The following is a 19,130-nucleotide window of genomic DNA, read 5'->3' as shown; positions in this document are numbered from 1 at the left end:
ATAATGGTACTCTGTGGTATAATGCAAAGTACAAGCTTAAGGCCTGAATCAGATATTAAGCACAATAGGGGCCTCCCTCATTAGTACCAATGTCATTGTGTTAAGGCACCTGTAAGACTCCCCCTGTTCAATGGGAAATATTACCATCCAGCCATCTCATTCAGCATGATCTTCTTCACAATGTGGAGATGCAAGGCTGGGACAAAAATGTATTTTGAGCTTAAACAGAGGCAAAAACCATCAAAACAGTTATCACCATAAACACATGAGGAGTGGCAGAGATTAAAGTTGCTAGTTTTGCCATTTCCTTTCAAAATTGATACAGCGTGATTTGAATTTCTCAAAATATGGTGTAAAGACGTGGATCACCATTTATATATATACTTCTATCCTAAGCCAGTGTTTGAGGAATTCTGGCATTTCTACCTGTGATTAGCTAGCTCTCAAACATTTTTCCATGGGGCTTTTTTTTTTTTAACTGTTTGTGCCAATAAATCTTTCTCTGCATGTCAGATGGGTCAACATTGAGGAGGTAAATGGAAACTAATGATACTCATCAAGTTGATGATCTGAATGATTTATCGGCCCCAATCATTTAACACTTTCACAGAGTCAATATCAGGGAAAGAAACGGGGTTCTCACTATGGTACGCTGTATTTGTTCTGTCAACCCTCCGTGATTTATTGCAAACCTGTGGCTAGGATTAAGATATTATAAATGGGGGAAAAATGGAAAGCTCATTCATTTTTTATACCCACAGGTGGAAGACATGCAGTGGGCTAGTAAAGCACACGCTCAGCCCGCGTCCATCTGCAGTCTGCCGTGTAAGCCCGGGGAGAGGAAGAAAACGGTGAAGGGGGTCCCCTGCTGCTGGCACTGCGAGCGCTGCGAAGGTTACAACTACCAGGTGGATGAGCTCTCCTGTGAACTTTGCCCTTTGGATCAGAGACCCAACATCAACCGCACCGGCTGCCAGCGCATCCCCATCATCAAACTCGAGTGGCATTCTCCCTGGGCCGTGGTGCCCGTGTTCGTGGCGATCTTGGGAATCATGGCCACCACCTTTGTGATCGTGACCTTTGTCCGCTATAACGACACACCTATTGTGAGGGCTTCAGGACGAGAGCTCAGCTACGTGCTGCTCACGGGCATTTTCCTCTGTTACTCCATCACCTTTTTAATGATTGCGGCGCCCGATACAATCATATGCTCCTTCCGACGGATCTTCCTAGGACTCGGCATGTGTTTCAGCTATGCAGCCCTTCTTACCAAAACAAACCGAATCCACCGGATATTTGAGCAGGGCAAGAAATCCGTCACGGCACCCAAGTTTATTAGCCCAGCGTCCCAGCTGGTGATCACCTTCAGCCTCATCTCCGTCCAGCTCCTGGGAGTGTGTGTCTGGTTCGTGGTGGACCCCCCACACATCATCATTGACTATGGGGAGCAGCGGACTCTAGACCCAGAGAAGGCCAGGGGAGTGCTCAAGTGTGACATTTCGGACCTCTCGCTCATTTGTTCCCTGGGATACAGTATCCTCTTGATGGTCACTTGTACTGTTTATGCCATTAAAACAAGAGGCGTTCCAGAGACGTTCAATGAAGCCAAACCAATTGGATTTACCATGTACACCACCTGCATCATTTGGTTAGCCTTCATCCCCATCTTTTTTGGTACAGCCCAGTCAGCAGAAAAGGTAAGTGCAAGAAGTGCGTTGGTTTGTCAGGTCTTCCTGGATGTCACTTTTCCCCTTAAGATGCTTCCCTGCCTTTTTTTTTTTTTTTTATTCACTTATATTCTCTCAAGATGATTTCAGTCTGTGTTATTCTCACTTAGAAACACACATGTGCACACTTCTGTTAAGGTCACTTTGCTTTGAATATGTGTTGACGGAGGCCGATTTTCCATGAGAAAGCTTTAATGTGTCCTCCTTGGCAATGGTGAAGATTGACAGACCTCACATCACTTTCTGGGTCTTTCTTTTCCTCTCTGTTATCTATGTAACTGTTCTTGTCCAAATGTTAATTTAAAAAGGAAGGGAGAAAGGGCAGGCATGATTACAGAGGTGGGTTGTCCCATAGGTATCCCAATGAATAACAAATGCCTCTTTGTCTGGTTCTAATGTGACTCAGGGTTAAAGCTATTCCTTCATAAATATGATGGTTTTAGTCATGGAAGCAAAGTTTATAAATAGTAAAATAACAACATCGAATAGAAACTGAAACGGCTTAGTTCAATCTGAATCATCTTATTTCTGTTCAGCCCCCATTTTTATTACTTGTCTATATGTGGAAGGTGATGGTGAAGGATTATAGACAGCAGCGGGAAGTTATACAAAACAGTTTATAGTTTTATAGAAGGTGAAGATCAATTGAATTTCCGGAAATAATTTTCTTTTCTCACTTAATCTCCCATTAATCTTTTTTCCACATAAAACACTGTAAGAACATCTATCTGTGTAAGGGAGTGTGTGCTGACCTGGATGTATGTAGTTCTATGTACAGAAAAGCAGGGCGCTAACGTGAACCACGAATCCCAAGGTTTGGGTAGTATGTTAGAGACAAGCCAGCCTGTAAAGCAAAGGCGAATGATGTCTTTCTGTAATGGATAACCCTTCAGCTCAATGTGCCTATGAGAGAGTTCTCTCAGAGTAAGGTGGTAAAAATTGTTCCACCTTCCAGCATCAGAAGTCATGAGGAAATCCAAAATCCTTGGGGGCAGTTACATACCCTAGTCTCTAAAGTCCCAAATAAGGTCATGCATGACTCTGAAAATCCCATCTAGTTCAGAGGAAAAAGTACTCAGGAAAGTCACGGAGAGCTCATTAATAGAAGCATTCATCCCTTACGAGATCAATGTGGCCTTCGACTATGTTTGGACAAAAATGTTCTAGAGCAAACTTGTTGCTGAATGGAGCAAACTTGTGGTGGCTTCCAGACCTGTGATCTTTCATAACTTGCGTGGCCAGATGGAAGCCCATGAATAATTTTAGGTAGTGCCGAGCACATGGCAGGAAAGTAAAGCAAGCCCATTTGAGGCTCAAAACTTAATAGAAAACATTACATTTTGACATATGCAGATGGGAATGTATTAGGATCAAACTTGTAAATTTAACTTAAGACCCCACAAATGTGTGAACTGGAAAATAAGGTTCTCAAAGTCTATTGGATCTGTTTCGATATGGTTAGTTGGATTAGTCAGGGCAAAGCACTGTTTTTCAGAGCCTGGAAGCATCTGTATTATGTGAATTATTAATAACAACTTAAGTGGTATTTGTATTTGAACCTAGGACTGCTCTTTTTTATATACTGTTTTATCTGGAGAGGGCCGTAAATAGTTTATTTTGCTTTTTTGTGGACAATTCATATTTAACCAAACAAAATCTCCTGAGTTCTGGCATCTAACCTCTTTTTCTTTCTCTTCCTTTACATTTTATAAACTACAGCCTACTCTCACTTCTCACAGTGTGACTTCCAAGGGTGTGGGGAGATGCAAATACAATGGTAATACGATTTTTTTTTCCTGTTTAGATATATCTTTCCGTTTCTAGATTTTTTAGAATAAATAAAATCATGGTCCTACATCAAGCTATTGGATATCATCACTGTAGTTCAAACATGATCATACTAAGCAGTCTTATTTTTTTTTAAGCAATTGAAAAAAAAACAAAAAACAAACATTGTCTCTCAGAACAAAAACTGCAGAATGGCTCCTGCCTCTTGAGGAGCAGTGATGGAGGTAGTAAAAGTTTCGGGATGAAATGGAAATGTGAATGTGTCCTAGGATGGACGCTGCCCAGTGCTGCTGAGCCAGCCTATGGGGCTGTCCATTCATCGGAAAACCTGGAGTTTAATGGGTGTATTTGTAGGCGAGATTAATCCACACCTGTAGAGATATGACTGAATGTGGCTTGAGGGAATTCCTTTTTCTTTCTTAGCTTTGTGGAATCAAAAGAAGTCTAAGGAGCACATTGTATGACAAATTATAAAATAATGCTAATTGGAATTTATTTTGTATTAATAAGATGATTCAACGTGGAAAAGACTCAAGAACTCAATAAGGTAAACTAAATCTAGGAATTTTCAGGCTATTATGGTCCTGAAATTATTTAGTCTTAGCGTTGCTGAATTTAGACCAGCTCTATGTCAAAAACTATTGTATTGAAAATAGCTAAGATTATGCTACTGAAGTACTTTATATAATACACTTAGGTGTTATCCTAACATTTCACATGAAAGTTTCTCTGCTATTCTCTGTCAAAGTATCTTTTATTATTCAAAACAATACACAAAACGTTTGAGAATGTTTCTTTTTCTCACATTGCTAAAATGACTGACACAGATGCTAAAAGGGAATAAAAAACTTTTATATCTCTAAAAGAAGGCTTTAAATAAGTTTTATTGACTTTGGAAGACCAAAAAGCTGGTCAGTTCTCCATGCTTATTTATAGTGCTCAGCCAATTAGCCCCACCATCATCAACTTGAAGTGTTTGCAACAGTTAGGCAGCCCACACATCTGTTAATTCATCAGATCCTTATTGGGCATTGTGTCCAGCATGGTGCTAATTACTGAGCTCATGTCAATCTGCTTCTCTGAGCCTTTCTTGTAAGGCTCTGTCTGGCTCCCAGCCGATGCTGCCTGGCGCCTGCCAGCCCCAGCAAGGTGCCAGGCTCAAGGGCAAGAGAAGATCAGGCTCATGGGCAAAGGAAGATGGTGAGAAGTCAGATCTGAGATGAGAAAGCAAAGATGAGAGCTACAGACCCTGTAACTATACATCAGTGACATACTATTTATAATATGGGAGACAGCGGAAGAGCGAAATTTTCTTGTAGCATGCATTTCATTATGCTTCTTAGAGTAATAGCTACAGAAGAAAACTCATCTAACCGTACAGGTCTCTCTGAAAGTACAAGAGAAGTAGGGATAAAAAGTAAAATTAGTTGAATACTTTTGACAGGTGTTTCAGAAAATCTGTGAGTAAAGCCAAGCTATAAAGGGACATCAGTGGCATTCATGAAGACAGACAGCTCTCTACGTCTTCATTCAATGATAGAACACCTTTTAATTTTTGCACATTCCTTTTTCTTTTTTTTTTTTTTTTTTGCAGATTTTGAAATCAAGATTGTTCTGGTGTAGAATTAACCCCTGGTTGTTTGCAGAATGTGAAAGAATTTATAGACTCAAAAGGAATAGAAGTGAGAAAGTTCATTCAAAAAGAAAAGTGCAGGCAGAGAGGTTGCCAGGGCAGACAACTGCACCTAACTTTAGTTTAGCTTTTTTTATATAGGAAAGGTTAGGTAAATTTTCTTACAGCAGATGTGACGTCCCCCTGAGTATAGACTGAGGTATGATTGACATGTGCAGGTTATATAACTAGTTTCTTTCTGCGCATGCTTTTACCCATAATGCATACAGAAAAACCCACGGAGTTGGGGGGTAAGCTAAGACTTAATGTTTATTTTACTTTAATTGTATTATAATAAGGTTGGAATTCATAGTGGGGGCTGGCTTTGGCGATCTGTGAAGGTGTCAAAAATATTTTTGGTTGGGATTTTATCCTCTTTTTTTAAGGATGTTTTTACAGGAAGATTTATCTCTAGGGGTTGAGCCTGGGCTGTCCCTGGGGATGGGGGATGCAGGCCTGGGCAGTTCCACTCAGGTTCACTTTTATTAACTTCTTTTCTGTCTCTTCAATAATGAATCCTGTTTCTTCCAATATATTTTAATGACATGATTTGTTAGGTTTGGGCCTACTACTGTACTCTACTAAGTCATAATAGAAATGAACTTTCTCTTTTCTTGAAGAAAAGTGGTGTGCAGGGAGGGTGGACATTCCCAGGCCTGGACATGGACTAACACAAACTCTCATAATTGTGCTGAAAAGACAAAAGATTAAAGTATAATTAATCTAAGAGTCAGTGACAGAATCCCCAGAGATGGTTAGGGGCTGTTAGGAAGGCCAAAATCTCTTAAATACATATTTTACCTTCTCTAATTGGCCTGATAAAAACAAGACAATCAGACTAGGCTTTTGACACTGCCAGGATCCAGTGAGCAATGAGAACATCGCTGGAAACAAAACAAAACACCCTCAACATGGAAAAGAAAATAGGCTGAAAAATGTCCAAAACCCAACCAGTCCTGAACCAGCCTTCCTTCCCTCACCCTCTGGATGAACAGGGTAGCATCTCTGCAGCAGCTCAGGTTGGTCCTGGGGGTCGTCATAGACTTCCCTCTACTCACTCCCACCCCTTTATTTCCTAAATGTCATCCTTTATAAATTCATAAAGAGTGAGCAGTGTCTGTCTGATGAGTGTCTCTTAACATACAGTGTTTCATGGTACTACACTCTCAATAAACGCCTGTTGAATGAGTGGATGGAGCGCCTTGCACAATAATGATATCATACAATGATATAAATGCTTGTTTATGATTTAAGTTAGACTGTGGCATAATGGGAATGAGATATATACATCTTATTGTGATACCCATTACCACTTCCCCCCCCCCCGAAAAATAAGCTATCGCATTTAAATCAAGGGCCATATACACGTATTTTAAAATTTTTGTCATTGTCACTTATACTGAAATAGGGCTGCTAAATACTTAAGGAGAAATGCAAAATGGAATTATTATAGTTGTCCTTCGTTCTAACTAAAACACACAATGCAAAGGGAAATGAGTGCAATTATCCAGATACGTTTGAGATATCGTCCCTCCCTTGTTCTTCTACTTCACCTGTCTATTGAAGGGCAGAAGAGTGTAGGGGGCAGAGGTGGATGAGTGGAGTAAAGAAGAACGTGAGCTCTGGAATAGGAGGACTTGAGTTCAAATCCCGACTCTGCTAAACCAGCTGAGAAAATGTAGGCAATATAAAGCAACCCCCTGCCGTCTGTGCCCAGCACTATTCTCAGACTCGAGCAGATTTGAGTTTATGTCATCAAAGAAAGGGCAGGAAAATGATAGACTTTAAATTAAAAAACAAACAAACAAACAAACAAAAAACCAAAACTACTCTTCTCTCATTATGGTGTATTTGTGTAATAGACCGCATGATAGTTTTACATGATAGGCGTCGTGAGACCTGATTAGCACATAATAAGCAATCAATAAATGTTGGCTATTATTACTGTTAAACTATATTGCATGAGGCCAGGGGCCATATTTGGTTTGCTCACCATTTTATTTATGGCACTTAGCCTAAAACCAGGTCACAGTAGGTTCTCAAAAAATTTTGTTTAATGACTGAATACTTTCAATTTTATCCAGATAATTGCTTCAATTTCTCCAGCCATTTATACCATAGCTGTCTAATTGGAACTGTTATTGCAAACAAAGGGCCTTTCCTGAGGGTGTAGATCCTACAGATTATAGCAGTTAAAGAGGGTGATGAGAATCCATGTGACCACATGATCTCACTTGTATCTGGAATCTAAAGAACAGAATAAATGAACAAACAAAACAAATAGTCTCAGAGATATGAGAAAAAACTTATGTTTGCTAGATGGGAGGGGGGTGGGGATGAGGGAGAAGGGGACGGGATTAGACAGCACAAATTGGTAGCCACAATATTGCCACGGGGATATGAAACACAGTTTGGAGAATATAATCAATAATGTTGTAAAGATTTTGTAGGGTGTCAGATGAGCACTTGTCTTATTAGGGAGACTGCTTCATGGATGGTGTAGATACCTGACCACTGTGCTGTACACCTGAAGCTGAATAATATTGAATGTCAACTATAATTAAATATACATATACACAGGATATGGAGTACAGCATAGGGAATAGAGTGAATGGAATTGTAACAGCTATATACAATGTCAGGGGGGTAGTATATTGGGGAAGGGGTGTTATCACTTTGTGAGGGGTGTAAATGTCTAACTATTTCATTGATTTGTACACTTGAAACTAAAAAAAAAGAAAGAAAAGAAAAAGAAAGAATCTATAGGACTAGGAGAAAGAGAAAAGAGAGTTCTTCCTGAAGCAATGTATACCTGTCTTCAGATATTTAACAGAAAATACTGGAATAAAGCAAAGTGTCATCACAAAATAGTTACTGAAATATTTCTGTTAACATTTGAAAAAACGAATAACAACTCAAACAAGAGTTGTAAGAGGTAGTTCTGAAAAAAAAATACAACTGCTGCTTTAAGGAATTGCCCGGATAAGAAAAGAATAGCCTGAGAAACCTGGATTAAGAGTGTCAATATGACCTGGACAATAATGGAAGTAATTTTCAGAATAGATCAGCACAGAGATAGTTCTCCAGCCACACCTGTCTCCTAACATTTTTGTATTTCCTCAGAATGGTGGGAAGTAGAAATAATTATCAATAACCATCTTGTGTGTTTGTAATTGTTGCAAACTGTATAGTGTTTTCTTTCCTTAGCTTCCAGTCGTTTGAGCATGATCTCTTTGAAGGCTTTATGATGTACCACTACATTATAGAACTATTTTAGGGATTTGGGTAGATTGCGTGTGGGCAAGAAGGGTCATACCAGACTGTTGCAATCAACTCTGGAAAGGAAAAGCCAGATAAAAAAAGGAGACATGAAAAACCACTGGAAAATAAAAAAATCTCATTTATGCACTGAGTGAAAATGATATGCTTGTGAAGATACAGAAGTAAAAAACAGTGAAATAAGGAGACTGTAGGCAAGCCTGTTAAGTAGCTCTCCCAGGGGATGCTGCCTTAGTCAGGCTTATTAGTTTGTTTCCAGTTGTAGTACATATTACCATCTTCCACATTTACAGCAATTCTTTGGGGGGGGGGGATGCCTATCTTATGTGACAGAACAAAGAAATATTTACTCAAAGAACTCAGCTTAGATTCTTGGGCTCTGAGGAAGCTTTGGGGCCTAGGACGACTTAAATTATACAATTGGTTGGTAGTGATTGTGGCATTTACACATCTGCAGTGTTTTGTTTTTAGGTTTTTTTTTAATTGAAATTGAATTTACAGAGTTTGGATTTTCTATGCCCAAATTACAATTTAATCAACTGGACAATTAGTCAACCTGGGAACTTAGTCATAGAGCTGATGCGTCTCATCAAAACGACTAAACTTTCTTAATATGGTTGAAAATGTTAGAATACTGGGTTTGATTAAGATGTGAATATTTTCAGAGTATAATGACCATGACTTTATTTCAAAATGTTTAGGGGAATGCCATACAAATAGACTTTTTTTTTCTATTTAGACAAAACTCTAGTGATACCCTAGACTGTTGATTGTACAGAATGCAGTGACTAACTCACTTTATATAACTTCAAATTGCATTTTCCATGATTCAATAGATTTTTATATCTTATTAGCATAAATTCTATGCTATTTAAAATAAGTACAAGGCATATTTAAAAGAAATACATAAGAAGAAACTTAGCCTGGCTTCTGGTTCAAGATATGACCTGGCACAAATATATCTTCCCTCTAAGATAACAATGAAATGTAGGGAAAGAAAAGAAAGGAAAAAGAAAGAAAAAGAAAAAATGGAAAGAAAGGAGGATGAAAAAGAGAGAGAGGAGGCCATAATATTTTCAGAGATAATATTAGATAAAACAATTTGAGAAAATCCTGAAAAATAACAGTCAAATGGTTCTGATTTGTGGAGAAATTGCAAGTGGAAAGCACAGCCCAAGCGGCATAAGTTGTTCATACCATGGAAGTCCCAAATACTTTCTAAACCTAAAGGTAGCATGGAGACCTGAAGCATGCATTGGCGTGACCATCAGGGAAAGTGCATTTCAAAATAGAGGGGCCAGTTGAGCCCCTCACTTCCTCTTTCTGCTCTGACCTCACATGTAGAAAAAGTACATGTTAAATTACAGAATTCTACTCTAAATAATGGGAACCATCTGATGGTAGAATTATCTTATGTTCCCAGTATGGGCATAAGGCACTGAGAGAGAAAACAGAGCAGAATTTGAAGTAATTTAATTTCATAGAGACATGGACAGGTGGGAAATAGGAAATACAGCTTTGATACAGGGTTGAACTGTGATAAATTTCTCATCTCTTTGAATAAGTTCATCCAGGGCCCCAGTCCCTTGCTTGCCTGTATCCATGAGAAGCTAGTCAGGTAAAACAATTGCTGCCTTAACACAGGTCTGTACTCTGACTTCCCATCCAAGGGAAATGGATCCCACTAGTATTCCCTATCAATAAACCTGGCCCTTCAATCATAAGCACACATCTGTAGTCAAGGATGTCATGATAACTGAAGAACACCAATAGCATAATTTTAGGAAGGCCAAAAACCCACAAAGAAAAAACAAAACCAGAGATAATTCAGATAGTATGAGAGAATTTTTTAAAAGCAGAATTAACATTCTAAGAGAGAATCAAGAGGATATTGAACATATACACGTACACACATGCACAAGTTGCTATGGAAAAGATCAATCAAAGAATTTTTTTAAATGACCCTGGAAATTAAAATTATGAACGTGAAAATAAAATGCTGAACAGATTGACTGAAACAAGGGGTGGCTTAGGGTCAAAGAGTAGAGTGGAGATCTGAGGGGTAAAATAAGTGGTAGAAACAAAAAGAGAGAGAAAAATGAAAAAAGTAAAATATGAGGAAAAGTTGGAAAGATTGAGCATGAATGCCAGATCCCAATGTATACTTCATAAATATCCAAGAAGAAACAGGGGGAAAGAAGGGGAAGAAAATATCTTAAAAGAATGACAGAAGAAAAGTTTCACAAACTGAAGAAAGATAATTCTTAAAATTGAAAGGGCCACACACCTCAGTAAAATTTCACTGAGAGAAAATTCTAAGAGTTTTCAGAGGGAAAAAGGAATGAAAGTCAGACCTCATATGCTGGATTCTAGAAGGCAATGAGCAAAGACTTTCTAAGGGGACATATTTTAAACTTACAATTGTGTACTCAGCCAAACTATCAATCACTGTGAGAGTAAAAGTGTATGTGACTCCGAAAATCTGATGCCTGCATACCTTCTGTATGAATTATTCTGGCTATAATGCAACAAAATAAAAATAGTGCATCTGATGAGTTGACTAGCAGTGGCAATCACATATGATTTAGAAGAAACAAAGAAATTTAAAAAGGAATTGTAAAAGAATATGTTAGAATGGGCCGGCTGAGTGGCTCAGTTGGTTAAGAGCTCGCTCAAGAGTTTGAGCTCTGAGCAACAGCGGTTCGAGTCAGCCCGAGCTGAGCAGCCGTGAGCTGCCAACAGGTGGCGGGATGGCTCAGCTAAAAAAAAAAAAAAAAAGAATATGTTAGACTCTAGTGTCTAATTGCCTTTTAAAAAGCAAAGTTTTAGTATTTATGTTTATCCCTTCTCTATGAATCCAGTCGTGTTGTTTGGATGAATCTGAAGGGAATAACATTTAGTAGCCATAATACAACAATTGCTTTTTTATTGGTCTTACATTGTTAGAAGGAATTTAGAAATAAAACACAGAAATGTTAATTTATCTACTGAAGTGAATGTAAGTATTATAAACCCTGTTAAATTAATAATGATATAACTTAAAAAAATTAGGAGGTGCCTGAGGAAGATCAATAGAGGGCAGTTGTGCAAATACACTAAAGCAGTCACCTTTTATTGCGAGTAGTTAACAGACAATCTAAAATTGCTAATTCGGGAGATGTAAGTGTGTCATTTAAAGAACAGCGAAAACAAAGAAAAACAAAAACCTGTCCAAACTTGTTAATTCTATAGAACAGCATCAGGATATGAGGAGTAGATGGTGGAGGGTTTTGATTTTATTTGGTAAATGCTTAGATTTTATTTTATTTAATAAATAAATCTATAGAATAAAAATAGAAATCATTGTGTACAGAAAAATTTAAGTGAAAGTCTCAAGAAAAACTTAAACAGCATGAATCCACAGTTTCATATTAGGGACTTTTGATGTGTAATATGTATTTGGAGAAAATCTTTTAGATGCAAAAATGGTGAGTGATTTCGATTGGTTAAATGACTCAAGATCTTTGATCATCACAAATGCTTTATGACTTTCCTCTTTTTTAGAGTGAATGTCATTACTAAAGAAATATTTTTAAGGGCCACAGTTGAAATATCAGCTCACAGCTGATGATTACATTTCATCGAAAATATTTATTAAATGTTTGCTATATGCAAGGACCTTTTACTTGATGTTTCGGAAAATGCAATGATGAGTAAGAAGTTTGCTATCAAGTTGTGTAAGGTCAAATGGTGGTGGTGGGGGTGGGGAGGGCACACCGAGCACACATATTACTGGTACAAGATAGGGTAATAATATGGAGGTGACGTGCCTACTATGAGACCTTGGGGTCAGTGATAGCAAAGGGAAGAAGGTAGGATATTATTTGAAGGATCAAGAAAGTCTCCATGAAGAGGGTAGAAATTACATAGACCTTGAAGGGTGGAAAGAAGCAGATGAAAGAGGCTTCATCAGGGCATTGCATATAAAACCTGTGACTGAAGAACAGTTTTGAGTTTAGCACAGTCACAAGATCTGGGTGACCATATATCCCAATTGGCCCTATTCTAAATAGCACTCATTTCACTCTGAAAACAGTTTTTCCCAGTGTGGGCAAGAAATTATAGGGTAACCCACAACATAAGGCCAGTCAGATAATTGGCAGCCACTTTGTGGTAGAACTTATGCCGGGTTTGTACTTCATTTGCTAGGAACGTGAGCCTATTTGAACCTTTCTGAGCATGGCTGTTTTCTCAATGCACTGACATTTTGTGAGATTTCTTTGCCAGTAGTGAGTGAGATGAATTGTAGTGTGAAGGATAAGCAAAAACAGTAACAAGATTATTGAAGAAACCCAGGCAACAAATATCGGGGGCTTGACATGTGGCAGTGGAAGTGGAAAGAAGAAACTCATTTCCAATTGAATTGGGAACAGAAGACAGAGTGGGAGGTGAGGCACTGCTTGGTCTGTGGCTGTGTTTCATTCTGAACATTCTCTGTGGCTGCTAAAGGACTTGATCTAATCACACTTCAGGAAAGAGTTTATGTTATAGCTTTCCCTCTAGTCTGGGCTAAAGGAAAGAAAAAAAAAAAATTAGTGGCTGATGACTGCATCTAGTCAAGTAAGGAGAAGGATTTTGGGGCCCGAAATAGTGAAGCTGGGTAAAAATCAGTCTGTGTAGATAAAAGCCAAAGGTAGAAATACAAGGACAAGAATACTTGATAGATTTTAGTTTTTAGTAAGCAAATCTGCCAAATAAAGCTCAAATGAATTTTGATAGTTGAAATAAAAAGGCAAACTCTTTAGAAATGAAGTCAAATCATTTCTAAATGTTAATGAAGCCAATTTAAATATATACTCACCATTGTCATTATGTAAATTTGGATGGTAAATGGATTTTATGTTCTAGTACTATTGGGCACATTTTAAGATATTCTTGATTTTCACTCCTTGTCATGATCATGGCCAAATTCATTCAATATTTTTTCTTTCTGTATATCTCATTTTTGTATAACTTTGGGTACCTTGCCTATAAAATATGAAACAATTAATTTTCAATTACATTATTGTTTCTCTTCAAAATTATTTCTTAAAAATCCTGTATTGAGTCCATAAGGTAACCTGCAAAGTTCTGGTTTTGGGCAGTGTTTTCTGAATCTTGTTCACAGGGAGCAGCTTGAACTAAGCAAAACCCACACTAACTAGATTTTTGGGGGGGGTGTGTGTGTGTGTGTGTGTGTGTGTGTTTTAAGGATGACTTAAGGTTATTCTCATTTAAAAAAAAAACGTTTTAGTTTCAAAAATTGCAATCAGTTGAATGTATTCATCTGGATTTTAGACTCTCTCTTTGCTCAGTCAAGTTTATCTCCAGAAAAATACCCAAGAATGCAATGTTTTCTGCTGTCTGTTGGCCCCAGTACTATAGGATACAACTCTCTATGCAACCTCTGTGAGTATCTAGAGGCACACATTTCACCCACACATATACATATAGCTTCTGTAGAAGATATCATGTTCTCCGGCAAGATTAAATGTCACATTTCTCCTGCCAGCTGTTGTCTCTGAAACCCTCATCCACACAAATTGAATTGAATTGAGAACAGTATTGGTAGATGGTGAGCCTGTCATAAAACCATAAAGTGTTTACATCAGCAGGCAGCCTATTGCTGTAGCACTGCCCTTTCTTCAACAAAACACTTTCCCCGTGCCAAAATATCCAATCAAACCACAATTTATTGAACATTTGGTTGTATTGTCTGCTTATTGTTTAGAACGGACAGCGACAAGCATGCAATAAATAATTACATTTGGAATGAGACATTAGAAAATAGCAAGAAAAACAGGAGTGAGTAGAGGCGGTCAGTACCACTGGTTTATAAAGTACATGTTTCCAAAGAAGGCCGTCCAATTACTTATTTCTGCCTCAGTTATTATTTTATAGTGTATTTGATATACAGAACATGCTTACAGTTGTGATTGCTAATGATAGCCTCCATCTTAGGTTTTCCCCACCCCTACACTCTGGGAATCCATATTGCTTCGAATCTCCTTTTGTTTGTCTCCTTGATCTCATCTTCCTTCTGTTCAACTTCTCATCTTCCCCTGGTTTTGGCCCTTCTCCCAGGCACCAGTCCCTGATGCACTCATCATTCACACAGCTTCTGCTATAAAAGCTACGCTTGTGCTTTTTTAAGCTGCTTTCTTAATCCCTGCTCTTTCACATGTGCAAAAAATGTGAAATTAACGAATGCAAGAAGCAAAATCTGAAAGCAATCCAAAACCCAGATTATAAAATTAAGATGTCTAAAATCAATGTGTATCATATTTGAAATAGATGCTATTTATTCAATGCCTCCTATGTGCGAGGCTGTTTATGTATAAAGTGATCTCCTTGCATCTCTAGAAGATGAATTTTACAGATGCAGGAAAGTTAAGTCATGAATTTTTACATCCATATGGCTAACATGAGGTATACCTGGGGCTGAACCTATTCCATTTGGACACAGGCCTCATGCTTTTAGCTACTTTGTATTTCTCCGCTATGTTTAATATTTATTTATTTATTTATTTTTAAGATTTTGTTGTTGTTGTTGGGGAATTGGAACAGCGCTGGGAAATTGGGGGAAGGGGAACAGACAAGTTGCTGTCGTCTTGTTCTTCAGTCTAGTTGTAGAGGATGTTGCTTCACTGGCCCAAGTTGGCACCATCATTGCACTCTTCCCAGGTGAAGCAGATCAGTCACCAGCTTCTGGACGGCTGCTCACTGCGGCTGCTGGCCGCTCACGCTGGCTACTGGCTACACACGGTAGCCCATGGCAACCCACTGCAGCAGGGGCTGCAGCCTATGCCGTTGCAGGCGACTCACAGCAGCCCAGCTCCAGGTTGAGCTGCTGTTCAGCATCCCAGCTGCAGAGGGCAGTGTTACTGCCTCATATGTGGGATCCGAAACAGGGCCCCCTGGCATCCCAAGCCAGCTCCCAACCAATGCGCCACTCGGCCGGCCCTTTAATCTTTATTTTAATTCCTTCTTTCTATCAATGGTATCTCTGTTTTTCAGAGATCCAAACTTGAGAGTTAACACAGACTTCCGCTTCCCTTTCACACCTATTTATACTCTGTCAACAAATTATATTATTTATTTGAAACTTCTTCTAGATCCCACTCCCTAGGTCAAATCTCTTTCCACACTCAAGGTCCAATTCTTAGTCTAAGTCTGGGCTTTTGGGGTAGCCTCCTGGACATGCTCCTTGAGAGCGACTTCCAGATTTCTGCCATAAAATTGCTCCACACACTTTTTCTGCTTTGTCACTTTTTAAATATTTACTCAATTGACCAATAATTATTTAACACCTTCACTCTGCTCCCTTCTGATATCATCGATTGAGCAAAACGTAACCTGCCTTCATAGAGCTTGAATTTTAGTAGAAGAGGCTGATTTCTAACTGGTAATTCCAGAATAATCACTTAATAAAAAATTGTATAGGGTGTTATGGAAGATGCCAGGAAGGGTTCTTAAACTAAAATTATTGCTTATTGAACATTCACTCAAATGTAAACTTTTCAAATTTTGTCTTTCCACTACGGCCCTTCATTTCAATGAACCTAATTTTCTTACCAAACTTACAAACATGACATGAATTCTTCTCTAACTTGCAAACGTTACAGATTCTGAACATATATGTACTCTCTCTGGACATCCATTATTTTACATTTCCAGATTTGCGTTGTGTGTCTTTCGTGGAGCATTTAAGAGTCTATGCATCTATGGTTGTATCTATGGTAATTTCCTCATTCAGAAACTCTTCAGGAAGGAATAATAATCATAATGCTTTTGTGTTCTTCCTGACTCTCATTTCTTGCTGGTCCTGCAATGCAAAGTACATTGCAAACAGTTTTCAACTAAAAGGTTTTTGTTGAAGTGGATGAAGAGGAAAGTGGTAAACATTTTCATGCCAAATTCTGAGTCGGTGTGTGCCAGAACATGAGTTAAAGGCAAAAGTGGGGGAAATGTTTGGACTGAATGGTTCTTGTCTCATTACCATTTCTGTGGCCTCAAAAAAGCAAGGTGTCTTCTCTTAATTTTAGTCTCCTTACCTGTAAAATGAGGAATTGACCAGGTAGTCTCTCTTCCAGCCTCTCTTGGAATGTTGGAGCCTAGGGAACGTAATTGCCCCCAGAATGTTTAATTTCCTAGCAGTTTCTCTAAGGCCCTGTCTAATTCTCAGATGCTCTTATTGTGGAGACAATTGCCAGTTACACAAGACATGGTCAAACACTCAGAGGCATGACCTAATTTTTAAATAAATGCGCATGAAGAGTCTTATGCCTATGTGGTGGGGAATGCAAATTAATGCACAAAGCATTTTAGAAGATAAATGTGCTGGAGGCAGTCATCAGTCTCATAAACCTTAATCAAGGGCTTTCACATCCACAGAGCATGATGCAAACATATGATCCAGAGTCTGAATTACTTTTCCAAAAAGCCCTGTGGGGCATGTACTGATGCCATTTGTTTCTTTCAGCTTTACTAAGATATCTTGGGCAGGAAAATGAAGAAGGCATTCAATAATCCACATTAATTTCTAAATTTCTTTGCTCTCCAGTTGAGAAAACAAACAAAGAATGGTGAGGCATAAACGACAGCTGACAGTAGACATCTCCTAGTTCATCAGATTATGTTACTTCGGCGTTACCTCGCTTTTCTTTGGCACATTCTACTCGTCATTACTTCTTGGTTATCATTCAACTCTTTATTCCTGTTAGAAAGACATGAGCCACTGGCTGGAAGTCTTTGATGTGACCCCAGAGAAGTTAATGTGGAAAGTGATCTCTTGTTAGAGATTGATTTTGATTTCATCTCACATTAGTGAGTTCCTTATCCCCTTCTACCACATTTTCCTTGTACTTCCAGTTAATGCAGTATCATAAATCGTTCTGCCACAAATGCCTTAGGAAGAGAGAAGGGAATTACGTCTACTAAGCAGCCCTCTCATGACAAATGATAGAGAGTTGGTAGCAAGAACCAGTTAAGTTCCCTTGTATACCTTTGAATTTTTCTCCCATTTGATTTTTTTTTCCTTATTTCACTCATCCTGTGAACCCTGCGAGAAAGCTGGTGTTTTAAAGTCATTTTGTAATGGGAAAAAAAGAAAAGCTGTTATTTTCTTGAAAAGAAATTCATGGTAGTTTAAGACTTAATTCAAATATGGAAACCATGTCGGTGACAAGAGTTTTCCTCCTGTTGGTTCCAAACCTTATAGGGCAAACAGAGAAATATACATTTATTTTGAAAAATAAGGGGCATATTTCTAATACAGGATATTTTAGGGTCCATTCTAACTGACCACACTGTGCACTAGTTGTAAATTGTACATTATTTTAACCAATACCCTGAGCAATTCAATCATATTTAGTGTAATTGCATGGAGGCTGCATGGTTACACGCAGTGGTTACAAACATGGATATCAAGCCTGGATGCCAGGATACAAATCTCAGTTCAGCCATGTACTATGTGCTACGGTGCTATATGTGTTACTACTCTGAGCCTCAGCTCTCATCTGTAAAATATGAGTCACAACAGTATTTAGTTGTCAGGATTGGTTAGATTACTCCTTCTTGCTATTCTAGTGTTAGTGATTGTGATGATGCTGAGATAGGTATCTTTCATGTCCCATGGCCAGCCTTAACCCGAGTTTCTTTGACCTTCCCCATCTTCTTCCTTCCCTACTTTTTGTGCTGCTGCAACATTTGGGTACTTACAACATTTTAAACTTATATAAATCTGCCCTAACTATAGCACTCTATTCTTTTAGTATAGACCTGGCCCCAAAACTACACTAAATGTTTCACATATTTCATCTGGTTGAAGAGAGTAGAGCCTACTTATTTAATATCAATTATTACATGATTTTTGTGTTTAAAGTAAAATTGTTTTTACAACTGTTTTTATGACTGCAATATGACTCTTTAGTAGAAGAGATGGTAAAACTATTTGCTTATAAGTTTTCTTTTCCTGTCCCTCACACTCTGATAATATATTCTATCAGGAAACAATCTTTAACCTTATGATTCTTAAAAGATTGCTACATTTGTAATATACAATTAACAAGCATGAATGATATATTTTCTGTAGGAAACTAGCCTCAATTTAATGTCAATCAATGAGAAAATATATTTCTACATAGTGTATCAATTCACTTTGATACATTTAATTCCCTACTCTTTCTAAAATTAGATCCTATTAACACCCAGTGAACATCATTGTTCATTAAGACTCATATGGTTCACCTTCTTGATAGTGTTTGTGGTGGCTTTATGAGAACTTTCCCTCAAAAGGATAAAAAGTATAACCCATAGAGCCATTCTCATCACAATCCAACCTGAAGGGGGAAATGATTCTGAAAATACAAGAAGTGTTACGAAATTGCCTGGCTGTCTATGGATTTGTTTAGGATGTTTCCATTCTAAAATTCTCAAGGCAATGCCTTGCTAAGACCACATCATTAAAACCGGTTTGCGGGCCGGCCAAGTGGCGCGATGGTTAAGAACTGGCTTTGGATGCCAGAGGGCCCCGGTTCGGATCCCATATATGAGGGCCAGTGACACTGCCCTCTACAGCTAAGATGCTGAACAACAGCTCAACCTGGAGCTGGGTTGCTGTGAGTCGCCAGCGACGGCGTAGGCTG

The 19,130-nt window shown here is 38.4% G+C and overlaps 1 protein-coding gene across 1 annotated transcript in view; it reads left to right on the top strand.

Annotated features, from left to right (window-relative positions):
* The first annotated feature begins 767 nt into the window (after positions 1-767).
* The window catches only part of LOC109373927 (metabotropic glutamate receptor 8), an 80,252-nt gene continuing 61,889 nt past the window's right edge, over positions 768-19,130 (top strand). Inside the window, exon 1 of the mRNA XM_019628196.1 lies at positions 768-1,697. Coding sequence (XP_019483741.1) covers positions 771-1,697 — 927 coding nt within the window. The 5' untranslated portion in view covers positions 768-770. The remainder of the gene's footprint in view (positions 1,698-19,130) is intronic.

Source organism: Hipposideros armiger, unplaced genomic scaffold (genome assembly GCF_001890085.2).
Source record: "Hipposideros armiger isolate ML-2016 unplaced genomic scaffold, ASM189008v1 scaffold_754, whole genome shotgun sequence".
NCBI lineage: Eukaryota > Metazoa > Chordata > Mammalia > Chiroptera > Hipposideridae > Hipposideros > Hipposideros armiger.
The sequence above is the reverse complement of the archived record's forward strand: the minus strand, read 5'-3'. Positions and strand labels throughout refer to the sequence as shown.